Here is a 15,198-nt window from a genome sequence, read left to right as displayed (position 1 = left end):
AAAAAGACGGTTTCCTGTATGATGTGTAAACCGAGCTCGGAGAGATTATACACCCACGGCAGAAACTCAGCCCAGTGAGATACTAATATCCAATTAAAACCACAATGAAAAGTAAACACAGCATCACTGTCTGCCTTTCAGCAGCACTGCTGTGTCTGATCCACTCAGACAAGCGCAACACACACTAACACACCACCACCACGTCAGTGTTACTGCAGTGCTGAGAATGATCCACCACCCAAATAGTACCTGCTCTGTGAGGGTCCATGGGGGTCCTGACCACTGAAGAACAGGGTAAAAGGGGGCTAACAAAGTATGCAGAGAAACAGATGGACTACAGTCTGTAACTGTAGAACTACGAAGTGCACCTATATAGTAAGTGGAGCTGATAAAATGGACAATGAGCGTAGAAACAAGGAGGTGGTCAGAATGTTATGCCTGATCGGTGTATATGTTTAAAATGCATTTATTTGTATTTGTTATTAAGCTCACCAGACAAAAAATTTGTCACGTGTGACTGAAACGTAACTAATAGCATATAATATCTCCACCAGCACATATAACAGCTGAGATTCAATTTGGCCTGAACTGGATACATTTCTGGATGTAGGCGACATCAATGTTCAGCCACTCCTGCATCAAAGAACTGTGCAGTTCATCCAGATTCAATGGAGCGTTCCCTGGCGTCTTACTCGCTGTTCCAGGCCCTCCCACAGATTTTCAAGAGGATTCAAATCTGGGGATTTTGCGGGCCAGTCCAGATGTGTGAACGCTCCTGAATGATCATCATGCCAATCAGTCCCATTTGCAGCCTTGGAATAACGGGAATGTGATGTTTCTCGGTAAGACGATGAGCAAAAGCCAACACCTGGTTGTCCAGCAACTCAATGTCGGCACTGTGGTTCAAATTTACTGCCACCTCAACCAAAGAACCAATTTCCATGTAATTAAAACACCCCCAGATCATCACAGAGCTCCTCCAGTTTGAACTACACATTGAATGCAGTCCTCTTTGAAGGCTTCCTGAGGCCTCTTGCGTGGCACTCTGCTCCATATGTTCATGGTATGCAGTTCCGTGCGGAGAGTTCTTTCAGAAATTGGTTGTGAAGAACCTGCGTTGACTTCTAGAAGCAATTCTTGTCTCGAAGCAAAGTGAGTTCTATTCCCAAGCTGTGAAACACACCAGCGTTCCCTGTCCTTCAGTTTTGTCTTTCAGCCACAATTCTGGTGAGAATTTCCTGTAGACTGGGAATTTTGCGACTGCTGGTCGACCTGTATGACCGTGCGCTTCGATACAACTGCAAACTCAGCTACTTCCTTCACACTGTGGCCTTTGATACACGCAAATGCAGTCCCTCCTTTTTGCTGATCATTAACGTCTGCTTTGCGACCCATTTTCGTTTCCCACACATCGAACGAGACACTCACTGCACTGTACCACCTCTTCTCAATCTATGAATCCCGTCACATACCCGCAGGTATTTATAGCCCAATCATCCTTGTGCAGCGCCATCTACAGGAACCTGAAGTTATTACCACAGTACTGACTTTACATTAACCATGCATGTATGCAGTAAGACACTCATGAAATGTCAAATGAACAAGATATAAAATCATAACTGTATTTTCAAGAGTATCAGTACCTACAACACTTGCTTTTGTCTTATTACAGGTTTATTTACATGCATTTATTGTTATTATTTACATGCATTTATTTTTGCATGGTACATTTCTGTGTGTAATGTTTCCCCCATATATTTTAAAGTAAATGCATTTTAAAATATATTTGGTTAATACGGCAACATATTCTGAAATAGATTACAGTGCTTGGAATGTATTTTGGCATGGACTGCAATGTATTTGAAATGTTCAAATATATATAAAAAAAAATGTCCATAAATTTTTTTCCATGTGGGTAGAATAAGCAGCACTGGCTGAAGATGAGCTGCAGTTTGAATCTGCTTGTCTAAACTGCTCGACTCAACGTTGCAGATAACAGAGCTGCTTTTAGTCTAATGCACACAGACCAGCTCGGGTGGTTTAAGTGTTTTTCTCCAGGTTTTGTCCTCCTGCTTCCCTGGATGTGTTGTTCTTATATTCTTTCTGCACTTTACAAAAATAGCTTTCAAGAGCGATGCAGGAAATCTGTTGCAGTGTCCTTGATAAAAGCTCTTTTTATAAAATATGAATAAGAAGATGCAGTAGATGTTTAGTTTTTTATAAAGGAAGAATAAATTTGCTAAATGAAACATAATTTCCAGCCTAAGATCTGCAGGTTTTCTCAGCTAATGGATTAACTGAAGTCATAATGGACCAACTAATCGATTAGGAAAATAGTTGCTAGTTGCAGCCAGTGTGTAAAATCCCCCCTGGTATTCAGGGGGTCCCATGTTGGCTGGCTTCTCCAGCATTGGCTGGCTGCTAACTCACTCATCGTAGCGGCTCTGATTGGTTTATCGGTTCTTCTTCTGGAAAGTCTCTGTTCTAGTGCGGTTCTGCGCTCTTCCTCACAGTAACTGAGATCTTCCTCGTCTCCTCTTCTGTAGAGTCTCTGTTCTAGTGCGGTTCTGCGCTCTTCCTCACAGTAACTGAGATCTTCCTCGTCTCCTCTTCTGTCTTCAGTGTGAGAAATGAGGAACAGTCACTCTTCACTCCAAACTCTTGGGAAACTGGGCGAGTTTTCAGATTTACAGATCTGCTGCAGCTCATTGGAAAGTTTTTCAGAGGAATCCGGGCAGAGGTACAGTTTCTAGACTATGAAGGACCAACTGGGTGAACCGGTCTGCAGCGCCACCCTGAGGCAGAGCAGTGCTGCAGCTTTAGTTAGTTAAGAATACCAAGCAGGACTGCTGTGTCTGATCCACTCGCACCAGCACAGCGCACACTAACATGCCGCCACCACCACATCAGTGTCACTGCAGTGCTGAGAATGACGCAACACCCATATAATAGCTTCATTAAGGGAAAAAGCATTAATGGTCTTGAAAATTTGGAGGCATGTTGTTAAAATAGATATAAATAATAATAAATAAAAACAGTGAACGTATTTGAATGGCAGTAATAATGTGAGAATTAAACCTACAGCACTAGAGAGCTGATCAAAACTTGACCACTGCACTCCCACTGTCGTCCTTCAGTGGATGGTGCTTTTGTGCCGTGGAGCCGTGAGTGTGGGAGGTGGTCAATGAGAGCCGTCCAGCAGCCGGAATAAAACAGCAGGCCGTTCAATTAACAGCTTAGAGTCTCTGCAAACCTTATGATAAAGCCTGGTCTAATGGAGTCAGGGCTAATCAAGAGAAGCCACCATAGAGCCGTGCTCTGTTCACACAGAGACAGCAGGAAAATCCTTCAGCCGCCGTTTTATAGAGTGCTGAGCCATTTATGACTCAAATTCACTCCATTAAGAATATTACAGCAGGCAGCCAGCTCAGCCACCTCACCAACAGCAGGGAAAGTTCAAAAACAGCAGGTTTGTTGAGCAGAGGAACGTGATTGAGAGGAGACAACAGGAAATAGGAGAAGAGAAGAGAGGACAGAAGAAAGAAGCAAGAGAGGAAAAAGAACAGAGGAAAAAGAAGAAGAGAAAAGAAGTAGAGAATATCGCTCAAAGCATTCTGTAATCACTCCGCTCCAGGTTTTCCGTTTACCGCTCCTCACTCCCTGACTTAGCACCTCACTTCATAAGATATGATTCAATAATCTGTGCTACCCAGGAGTTTTTAGCAGCAATTATCCAACTACAACCCAGAAAAACTGTAGAGGACTCTGTGGGGTGAAAAGGACAAAGTCTAAGTCTGGGCCTTCACACTCCTCCAGTTATTCTCCTCTGAAGGGCTTCTGGGTCCCATCTCTGAGTCCATTCCCTTGTCCCGTCTCTGAGTCCATTCCTGGTCCCGTCTCTGAGTCCATTCCTGGTCCCGTCTCTGAGTCCATTCCCTCGTCCCGTCTCTGAGTCCATTCCTGGTCCCGTCTCTGAGTCCATTCCCTTGTCCCATCTCTAAATCCATCTCTTGTCCCGTCTCTGAGTCCATTCCTGGTCCCATCTCTAAATCCATCTCTTGTCCCATCTCTCAGTCCACTCCTGGTCCCGTCTCTAAATCCATCTCTTGTCCCGTCTCTGAGTCCACTCCTGGTCCCGTCTCTAAATCCATCTCTTGTCCCGTCTCTGAGTCCATTCCTGGTCCCGTCTCTAAATCCATTCCTGGTCCTGTCTCTGAGTCCATTCCCTCGTCCCATCTCTGAGTCCACTCCTGGTCCCGTCTCAGAGTCTATCCTTGGTCTTGTCTTTGAGTCAGTTCCTGATCTCCGCTCCAATTCCATTTCTGGTCTTGTCCCTGTCACCGTCCTGGTCCCTATCTCTTTCCATATCCTGGTACAGTGAGTGTTACAACATGGGTCAATCTCTGTCCCTGTCCTAGTCCCTGTCTCCATCCCCAGCCTTGTCACTCTTTCTGTCCCAGTCCTTGCTACTCTTTCTTTCCATGTTTTTGATTACTGTCACTCTACCCATCTCTGTCTCTGTCCCAGTCCTTGTCACTATCTTAGTTCCATACTAGTCGCTGTACCTGTTCCAGTCCCTGTGCTTCTCCTGTTTTTTTGTTTTGATGTTTTTGTCACTCTTCCAATCCCTAAACCAGTTCATGTCACTGTCCTGTTCCTTTTTACTTTGTCTGTCCCAGTGCCTGTGCTTACATCTGTCCCACTCCATCTTATTCTTGTTCCTTCTATGTCCCCATCTATGTGCCCATCACTGTCCCTGCCTCTGTCCTTATCTCTGTCTCCATGTAAATCACCTGTGTTTAACCAACAAGTTCATGGGTTCAAGGAAGTGTAAACCATTCAAGCAAGCTGGAGGGTGATGGATGAGTTTGGGAAATGCAGAGGCTGTGCGCTACTGAATATGCACTGTTATGAACTTTGTGTAATTCAGTTCAACAGTAAAAAATAAAGTGGAATATTTGTTAATTATTATTTTATATATATATATTTTTTTTGGTTTCATGGCAAGATTCTATTGGGGCACACGTCCTGGCAATGCCATTGATTAGCACTGTAAATTACAGACATAATATACATATACAATCAAGAATAAAGCTTATGGATTATTAAATAATATGTAAAACATCTCACTCTGTTTCTCAGGTTATGGGATCGGTCTGCCCCAGAACTCTCCTCTGACCCGTAATGTGTCCGAGTACGTTAGCCGCTATAAGTCTGATGGCTACATGGACATGCTGCACGACAAGTGGTACAAAGTGGTCCCATGTGGGAAGAGGGTCTTCGCCGTGACAGAGGTGAGAATAATGGAGAAATGTGTTTGTGAGACTGTATGCTGTGTGGCTGTGTATAACCTGATATAAATGAGTGGAAAAACATAATGAGTGCAGATGCTTCCAGACAGGTGATACAATTAAACAATTAACATCCAAGCGTGCTCTGTGGCAGGCATGAAACCTGAGCAGACCCAGCTGACTTCAATTTTGGATCAAGATGGCAAGTGATTTTGAAAGAGGATTCATTATTGGGCCATGATTGGAAGGAAATTCATCCACAAAGACTGCGTTCAACTGGCTCACTAAACTAAAGTGACGTGCTTTAGATTTGTGGGAAAAACATCAGTAAACAGGGTTGCTAACTGTAGTCGAAATCACTCATTCAGTGAGCATGATGCTCATTTATTAGTGCGATATGTAGAAAACAGAACAGCAGCTGTTCTTCAAGGGACTGAGAACGTCACTAGCCACGTTTACATGCAGGCTGATAATCCGTTAATAGTCCGATTAATAGCTCAATCGGAATAGAACACATCCATGTAAACACCTCAATCGGAATAGTCTAGTCCGATTGAGGCCTTTCAGAATACAATTTCTATCCGACTGAACGAGGTGGATAAACTTCTAAATATTCTGTTAAATAGAAGAATAATATCAGTGTAAACGTCTGTATCTGATTACATTCCCTATCGGAAAGTTTAAGTCAGTTCTGATCATGTTCATCGCGTCATAGTGAAAGTTTATACCGTTCAACATGGCGGAGCAGAAACTGGTCTGCAGAGGAGACGAAGTTTATGCTCTGATCTTTAAAAGACGGCGGTGGGACGGACGTCCAGCTTATGTGTCTCAGAACACGACGTCTTCCTCTCGGCCTTCTTCAATAAGGACATGTGAAGGACGTTTTCCTGAGTCTGACATCATTTTAAAGCAGTTAAAAACACAAGCGCTGCTCACTGCTGCTCATCTCACTCTGACTGGACTCACGTGATGTTCGCTGTCATGGTAACGTTTACTCTAAGCGCTACTCTACGCATGCACGTCATTTTGCATCTGATTACTTGTAGTGAGCATGTAAACGAAGATTTTCCATCAAATTGTTGAATAGAGTGAATATAAACACCTCAGTCTGAATCTGTAATCGGATTGTATTCAATCGGTTTGGCAAAAATCTTTGCATGTAAACACAGCCAATGCAAGGCATGATCAGACTGTCAGTAAGAACAATCCATCCACAACTACATTGAGAGGGAGATTATAGTAGGGCTGCAGCACATTAACCTCTTTTTATAAAGATGAATGACCATCTGAGAGGTCAGTGGTGTAAAAAGCATCAGCACTGATCTACTGGGAAAAAAAAAAGTTGTCTGGTTAGATGAGTCACCCTTCACCATATTGCAGTGTACACCAAGAGAACACCAGGCTTGAATGCCGCTACAGTGAGGGGGTCCAGTGGCTCTGTTATACTATGGGGGACTTTTGCCAGCATGGTTTGGGCCCACTTGTCATAAGGATTGTAAGAATATTGTGAGATTATTTAAGTTATTTCTAGACGTTTTTACTTGTTTTAAGTAGTTTTATCTTATAAAAGTGTCTTATTTCATTGGCAGATCATGTTACTTGTTTTAAACATTATTGCTTAAAATAAACAAAATTATCTTCATTATTTTTCCAAAACAAGTAAACTAATCTGCCAATGGAATAAGACAGTTTCACCAGAAAAAATCACTTAAAACAAGTAAAAATGTACAGAAACAGGTGGAATAATCTTATTTCTACAATAATCTCAATGAGAATTATTAGTTTTTTGACTACATTTAAGATGTTTTCACTTGCTAAGATATTATTTTTTACAGTGTACTAAATTGTTAAACAGTTAAACATATACAATTGAAAACAGTACAAAAACATGACATTTGATGTTTTGTTTTTAGTTATCAATATACATTTTCCTGGTCCAAATCCCCAAAAAGTCAGGAGAGAAGCTCCAGATGTTGCACTAAAATGTGTACATGCCTTTCAGTGATTAAGTTATCCATGCCATGAGGGCTAATATATATATATATTGGGTCTAAACTATGATAAAGCCAAGCTTTTGAACTTTACACTGGTAAAACTCTGGATGGTCCTTTTCGTCTTTGGCTCAGAGCACACAATGCCTGTAATATCCATAAACAATCTGAAATGTTGACTCATCAGATCACAATGCATGTTTCTGCTGTACATCAGCCCACTTCAGATGAGCTTGAACCCAGAGAAGTCGGTGGTGTTTACATGTAGCAAAAAACTCCTATATTCACAGCCGGTTTAAAAACAAATTAAATCTTTTGTCCCAGTTGTTCTTTAATTTGTACTGACGGTCTCACAGAACTTGGGATGTATCCACAAATTGTGTTTTCCCACAGTTAAGAATTGATCAAACAGCATATCATCAGAAAAGATGACAACAGTCTCTAGTATTCAGTATTTTGCTAAATGAAATGGAAAGCTCTCGCCAGGTGTAAACACTGTTTAATTTCATGCTCTTGTTTTCTCTCCAATGCTTCAGTGTTACCGGTCATAATCCAACAAGTTAATCCAAGATTCTAGAGTAAATCCTCGCTTCGTGGCGAATCCACTTTTCATGACTCTTAGGAACCTGTTATTCCTTCCATCGTGTCCAAACAGAGAAAGAATGCAACAAAAAGTCCTTCTGCAAAGGGAAACACTGTATATGTTAACCTGTCCATTCAGTGTTTTTAGAGTACAGATACATACATACATGTAATACACTAAACTTAAAACCATAATCGTTTCCCAATATAATGACTCTAACATGAGAAGCAACGTAACGTAAGTTTGCTACTCTCCCTCACAAGTGTAAAACAACTATATGCTACATAATAAGAGTGGCTGACACATATGGCTTCCACTACATAGTACAGCCTTAACCTATATTTGTGGATGCAGTGATGAACAGTGTTTATTCACAACTGTTTGTCATAGTATATCAGAGGCATGTCTGTTTTTAAGGCAGTGCTGTCTGAGTGGTAGAAGATCTCAGGAATTCAGTCTTGGTTTTCAGCCTTGTCCTTTACGCACAGAGATTTCTCCAGGTTCCCTGAATCTTTTAATGACATTATGCACTGTAGAGGGTGAAATACCAAAACAAAAATCCTTGCAATTGTTTATTGAGGACCATTGGGCCTCTTTCACCAACTGTTCTTAACCCTCTATTGCACAATGTTGCCTCAGGGCAGCAAACTAATTTTCTTCACTTTACAATAACGGTATACATATTTAAAGACTATAATAGGGTTAACAATAAAAGGAGGAGTTTGAGTAAGTCTATAAAAGGCATGTGCTTGGTCAAACTATCTCTTAGTGGACACATTTAAACCTCTTTTTAACATTCAGTATCAATTTTTTTTCATGTGAATTTGCTGAAATATGTTTGTTGCATAGAGGCAACACTGCACGACAGTGGAATGGATTTAGCCAATCACAAGCCAGGGAACTCACCACTTTAGGGAACACAGCTCTGTATCATTTCATCTCTTTGATGCACAATGTTGCCTCAAAGCAACATACTCCAGAAGGACCCCTGCACTCATTATTTTTAAATGTTTTTGAATTTAACAATTGGGTCCAAAAAATAAATCAAGGATCATTTTATGCGAGAAAAGTGAATTGAACTTTTTTTTATTGCTCTCATAATGCATGCAGTAGAGGCTTAAGAAGAAATTTCTTCTAAAAACCCACTTACGCAGTTTTCACGAAGATTCTGACTCACCAGTGTTCTCTTATCTGGGATTTGTTCTTGGGTAAGAACAGAATCTACACAACAGTTCTGTGTTTTCAAAACACGTCATGAATCTGACGTAGACTTTTTCTTAGGACCTTTCTCAACAACACACTTAAGAACAAACTTAGGAAGAAATTGGTGAATGAGGCCCTTTGTTCTTAAACTTCCGAATGCATTTTTCGATGGTGAACCTTGACCCATCCTTGTTCATTAAAGACTCTCTTTTAATACCCAAGCATAATTGCATCATCTGTTTAAGATGTTTTTGAACATTCCACTACATCCTAAATTGGCCCGTCTCAACTTTTTTGAAAGTATTGCAGGCATTTCAGAATACAATGAAGGTAAAACGCTCCGTATCATGTATTTGTACTGTTTTGTTTAAATACAGTCAAAGTGGATTCGCAAATGTAGTGTATGGGAATTAGACTGTGGCCCCTACATAAAGGTTTTCCTGATGGTCTGCAGGGAGACATTTTCCTCTAAAAGCTTCTTCTGTCTGACTCGGCTGTCTCCCGCAGTCTGATAGCCATTTCATCAGAGAGGCGCTGTGTCACTGCAATCCATTCTCATTCCTGAGGGGTGTGTGTCAGCTCTACCACCTCACACCTGCGGCTCCGAGCCACCAGCGCACACTCCATCAGCGGAGATGCGGTCCAGCACCTCGCAGGACCTGCAGCGCTCCTACAAGACATGACATTGTCTCAGCCGGTCGGGCTTCATTAAAGCAAGCATCGAAGTATTTCGTGCCATACAAATGACAAACTGTTATCCATAAAAATGGTCAAAAGTGCAGACGCAATCCAGACTTCAAGATGGGCTACATTTTACCACTGTGCAGCGCTTTCTTCTATGTTCATATATACCACTCAGAGGAAAATGCATTACTCATATGTTCATTGCTCATGTAGGCATGAGATACTTCTGGCTAAGATAAACATTATAATAGTCATCCACAACATCAAAACTGAGAATCAGTGTTCAAATTACACTGTGGCTTTTAGGGAGGGTCTCTTTTCAACAGTACTAGGGAGGTGGATGGTCCAACTTTTGTCTCTACCTTGAAATTTTAGCTTAATGATGACCTGCATGGGTCCCTACAGATGTTTTTGTTTAATTTGCTGCATGCACTTAAATGATCTATATCATACAGTACAAAACAGCTCTTGTAATAATAATAATAATAATTATAAAACATTTTTATTTATATAGCACTTTTCATGCTGGTGGCAGCTCAAAGTGCTTTACAGACAGGTGATAAAACATAGTTATACAAGAAATCATCAGTATTTATTTAGAATCAGAAGAAAATGAAACCAATCAAATTAGAAGATAAAAACCATGAGACGTAGAGTTTTAATTAAATGCTGAGTTAAAGAGAGACGTTTTTAGGTGCTTCTTAAAAGTGAGCACTGAGCTTGACTGTCTAATAAAAGGTGAACTGAGCTCCACAGTCTAGAAGCAGAATAACTGAAAGAGTCTCTCCATGTTTCCTGTATTGTACAGAGGGTCTCTGTAGAAGGCCACTATCTGCAGATCTTAGATTACATGCTGGAACATAAACAGACAGACACTCTGTGATGTAAGCAGAGCTTTAGGTCTTTTTGAGCTTTAAAAACTAGTAGCAGAACCTTAAAATCTATCCTGAATGATACAGGCAGCCAGTGCAGCCCTTTTAAAACAGGACTAATCTGATCTGTCTGTTTAGTTTTTGTTAGGATGCTGCTGCATTTTGTACGAGTTGTAAGGGACGTATAGTTTTCTTAGGAAGTCCAGTAAGAAGATCATTACAGTGATCAACTCTGCTGTAGCAAATGCATGAATAAGTTTCTCTGAGAGAGAAAAGGCTGAAACTTAGCGATATTTCTCAAATGATAAGAAACTACTTTAGTGTCTGTGTTTACATGCAGATAAAACAGAGCTCAGAGTCTAAGATCACACCCAGGTTTTGTACTTCAGGTTTGGTAGATGAAGCTAAATAACCAAGTTCCTCATAAATCATTTTTCTCTGAGTTTCTGTACCAACAATCAGTATTTCAGTTTTTTCATGATTTAATTGTAGAAAACTGCAAAATCCACTGAGAAATATCCGACACACAGCTGGTTAGTCTGTCTACAGAGTCTTGATCTTCAGAAGGAATAGAAATGTATAACTGGGTGGTGAACACATACACTGACCTACATGCAGTGCTGTAGTGACAGGGTGTACTGTGTCTTCGTTGGGACCCCCACCCCAAAATGCATGCATCCATCCACACACTGTGAGCCAAAACCATTACGTATACCTTCTAACTAAAGAATCTAAATATGGGCTTGTATGTAAAAAAGGATGTCAATATGGACTTAATACAGCATATTATAAGCATATAGGGATCATTCCTGGCATCCAACAAACCAAGAGTCGTCCATCAGACTGTCAGTGAAGCTGATTCATCACTCCAGAGAACACGTTTCCACTGCTCCAGAGTCCAGTGGTGGCGCTTTACACCACTCCATCCGACACTTGGCATTGCGCATAGTGATCTTAGGCCTGTGTGCAGCTGCTCAGCCATGGAAATTGGTCTCGTGAAGTTCCCAATGCACAGTTCTTGTGCTGATGTTGCTTCCAGACACAGTGTGAAACACTGTAGTGATGAAACAGAGGCCATTTTTACGCGCTACATGCTTCAGCTCTTAGCGGCCCCGCTCTGAGTTTGCATGATCTGCTGCTTTATTGCTGAGCTGGTGTTTCTCCTTGATGCTTCCATTTCACTGAGGCAGATCTAGCAGGGAAGAAATGCCATGAACTGACTTGTGGCAGAGGAGGCATCCTATGACCGTGCCATGTTTAAAGTCACTGAGCTCTTCAGTTTGACCCATTCTACTGCCAGTGGGTTTCTATAGACACTGCAAGGCTATGTACTTGATTTTATACACCTGTTAGCAATGGGCGTGGCTGAAACACCTGAACTCAATAATTAGGAGGGGTGTCCCAATACTTTTGGCCATATATTGTATCTCTGGTTGTATTTAGGTGAGTATATGGTAAATCAGAGGAGGGTACCCACCTAGACCTGCATATACACACCACTACACTACTGTTTATATGTAATTCATACAAACCGGCGAATGTGAGTCACGTCCGTGTGCATTTGCTCTGATGATATTCCTGACCACTGAGCAATAACTAACAATACGCACCGGCTATCACATCCATTCAGTCACAAGCATGAGAAAGCTACCACCTTCCTGCCATTACTCAGATATAACCTAGTGGTGAACTGTTGTTAGATTAGGACTTCAATTTTGACCATAAATTCCAAAAAATTGTCAAAATATGAGGGGAAAAAAACAGTGCTTTGATAATGCTAACTTCTGCTAACTTATACTAAAAACAGATATTTGGAGCTTCTAAAAGACATTCCATGTTTTACGTGAAGCTTGTGTGAAACATATTAGCATGTACACCAATCAGGCATAACATTCTGACCACCTCCTTGTTTCTACGCTCGTTGTCCATTTTATCAGCTCCACTTACTATATAGGTGCACTTTGTAGTTCTACAGTTACAGACTGTAGTCCATCTGTTTCTCTGATACTTTGTTAGCCCCCTTTTACCCTGTTCTTCAGTGGTCAGGACCCCCATGGACCCTCACAGAGCAGGTACTATTTGGGTGGTGGATCATTCTCAGCACTGCAGCAACACTGGTGGTGTGTTAGTGTGTGTTGTGCTGGTCTGAGTGGATCAGACACAGCAGTGCTGCTGGAGTTTTAAAACACTGTGTCCACTCACTGTCCACTCTATTAGACACTCCTACCTTGTCAGTCCACCTTGTAGATGTAAAGTCAGAGACGATAGCTCATCTGCTGCTGCACAGTTTGTGTTGGTCATCCTCTAGTCCTTCATCAGTGGTCACAGGACGCTGCCCACAGGACGCTGTTGGCTGGATATTTTCGGTTGGTGGACTATTCTCAGTCCAGCAGTGACACTGAGGTGTTTAAAAACTCCAGCAGTCCACCGCTGAGTAGGCTGTTGCTCATACTCACAGTGATGTATCTAGAACTTCCAGAAGGCCTAGAGTGATGATTTTTCTCATGAGATCCCACACTTTGGAAACCAAAATGTGATTGGTTGATTACTCTGCCATTTACTAATTATGCTGAAAGTTAACCTGATGCATTAGGACTTCTCTTCAGCTCCTGAAGTCCTAACCAATAGGCGAGCTCGCTAAGATGTATCTACCTACATATCAAAGAGGAAATCAATTCCTGATTGGACAATTTTCTGAAGAATTTAAAACCTTTTTCATCAAAAACTTAACAATAAAGCAAGAGAACTGCTGTAATACTAGCAGAGATTAAATGTAAGCATTATTCTATTGAATAAAAATGAACATTTCAGTTCCCAGCAATCATTAGGCCTTTTCCGAAGGCCTTGGTCCCCTCCGATAAACCCACAGGACACAAACAAGCCAGCTCTCACAGGGAACTTCAAATCACAAGCGCCTTTATTTTACATCCAGCTTGGAATAGACACCTTGTTGGCGGAGAGCCAGAGCAAGCATTTGGGAGAGACGGGAATCTGTGGAGTCTAATTTGATTTAATTTTTATTCTTCGCATTAACCGAAGATGCATAAACTGGCTCCCCTAAATTTGAGATTTTATTGTTTTCAGGGGAGCTCACGTCTCTTTCAGGAGAGCTCGGCTCCCTCCAGCTCCTCTGTAATTCTAACACTGCTGAGATGCCTTTTAGTCTTGGATGAGAAATGAGTTTCTGTCTTTAGTTGCAGATAAAGATGAGCGTTATTATCTCAGCAAATCTAATGTGTGACTCTATTAAGATCTCCACTGAAACTCAGCAGGACTGTTCTTTCACTCAGGGCTCTTTGTCTCAGGAGAAACAGGAGCAGCAGGAGAGACGAACATCAATCTACATCTGACATCACTGTTGTCTCAGAGAGACTACAGTGATATTAAGCAGAGGTTTTTAGGTTTTTATCTTTTCTCCTGGCTGGTTGCTTTATGTAGATAAGTGCATTTTTAAGCAGTAGAACCCGAGAGGGAGTGTGTTATGGCGAAATAACATCACAGCTGTGATTTGGTCACCGTAGATCATCACAGCCGTGATGTTATTGGCGATAACACACTCCTCGAGTGTTCTACTGCTTTAATACAACAGTTAAATAAATACAGTAATAAATTAATAAACTGGGCCGTGAACGCGGCGTTTAATATGTTTTAATGTTCGCAGTTCCTTCACCAAATTATAGTTCCTTAACGAGCAGCTTGTTGCTATGTCAGAGTAACAAGCTCCGCCCACTCGCTGCACAGCCGGCAGTTTGTTCCCCAGCTCCTTACACTAAATTCCCAAACTGTCATCACCACTGATGATGATGGGTTCATTTCTGGCTGATTCCAGGTTGTTCAGCTGTTCTTCTGTCACAGCTGCCGACTGAAAAGCTGCTCAGTGGTGATGACAGTGATAGTGTTATGGCGAAATAACAGCACGTTTAGAGCGCTTCTCAACCAATCAGCTTGCGTTGTGTAAAGATAAATAGTTTAATCTTAAAACATTTTTGAAGTTCAAAAGTTTCATAAGAACACTGTATAGATAAAAACAGTATTTTTATTATACTTTAGTATAGTATTTATAGAAAACAGTGAGTCTTACAGTGTCAGAAACCACATAATCAGATCTATTAGAGACACTGAACAGCTCCACACAGTTTGAGGTGAGTGTAAGGGAATTTAGCACCATGGTAATAGGTGGGGAATAAACGTATGTGTTACATTACGTGCTACATTAGCCTCGTAGCTCCAGTGCTAAAACTAAAGAAGCAAAGCTTAAACACCAAAAATATCTTGGATGATCAAATACATTTTTTATTTAAAAATTTAACTAAAATCTCATATCTTGAAGTGAAAGGTTTTAAATAAATCTAAATCTTTTACTTCAAAAGAAATCAAAATCTGTTTCTTTAAACAAAAAATGTTAGTATTACTTTCATAAGTATAAATTTAGGGGTCAGGGTTTGGGTCAGACCCCTCCCAACAGATAGTACCCTATAAATAATTTTGTATATATTTAGCTTATTAATATCTCTAATAATGCCTTTGGTTTAAATAGATCAGAACACAATCCTTGTAAATATCGAAGGTCTGAA

At 41.0% G+C, this 15,198-nt stretch overlaps 1 protein-coding gene across 1 annotated transcript in view; it reads left to right on the top strand.

Moving 5' to 3' along the window:
• grin3ba (glutamate receptor, ionotropic, N-methyl-D-aspartate 3Ba) overlaps positions 1 to 15,198 on the top strand; it is a 149,422-nt gene that overhangs the window by 116,130 nt on the left and 18,094 nt on the right. Inside the window, exon 7 of the mRNA XM_036597834.1 lies at positions 5,143 to 5,294. Coding sequence (XP_036453727.1) covers positions 5,143 to 5,294 — 152 coding nt within the window. The remainder of the gene's footprint in view (positions 1 to 5,142; positions 5,295 to 15,198) is intronic.

The sequence above is a fragment of the Colossoma macropomum genome, unplaced genomic scaffold, assembly GCF_904425465.1.
Source record: "Colossoma macropomum unplaced genomic scaffold, Colossoma_macropomum, whole genome shotgun sequence".
In the NCBI taxonomy this organism is placed as follows: domain Eukaryota; kingdom Metazoa; phylum Chordata; class Actinopteri; order Characiformes; family Serrasalmidae; genus Colossoma; species Colossoma macropomum.
Note: the sequence above shows the minus strand (reverse complement) of the source record. Positions and strands in the feature narration are given on the sequence as shown.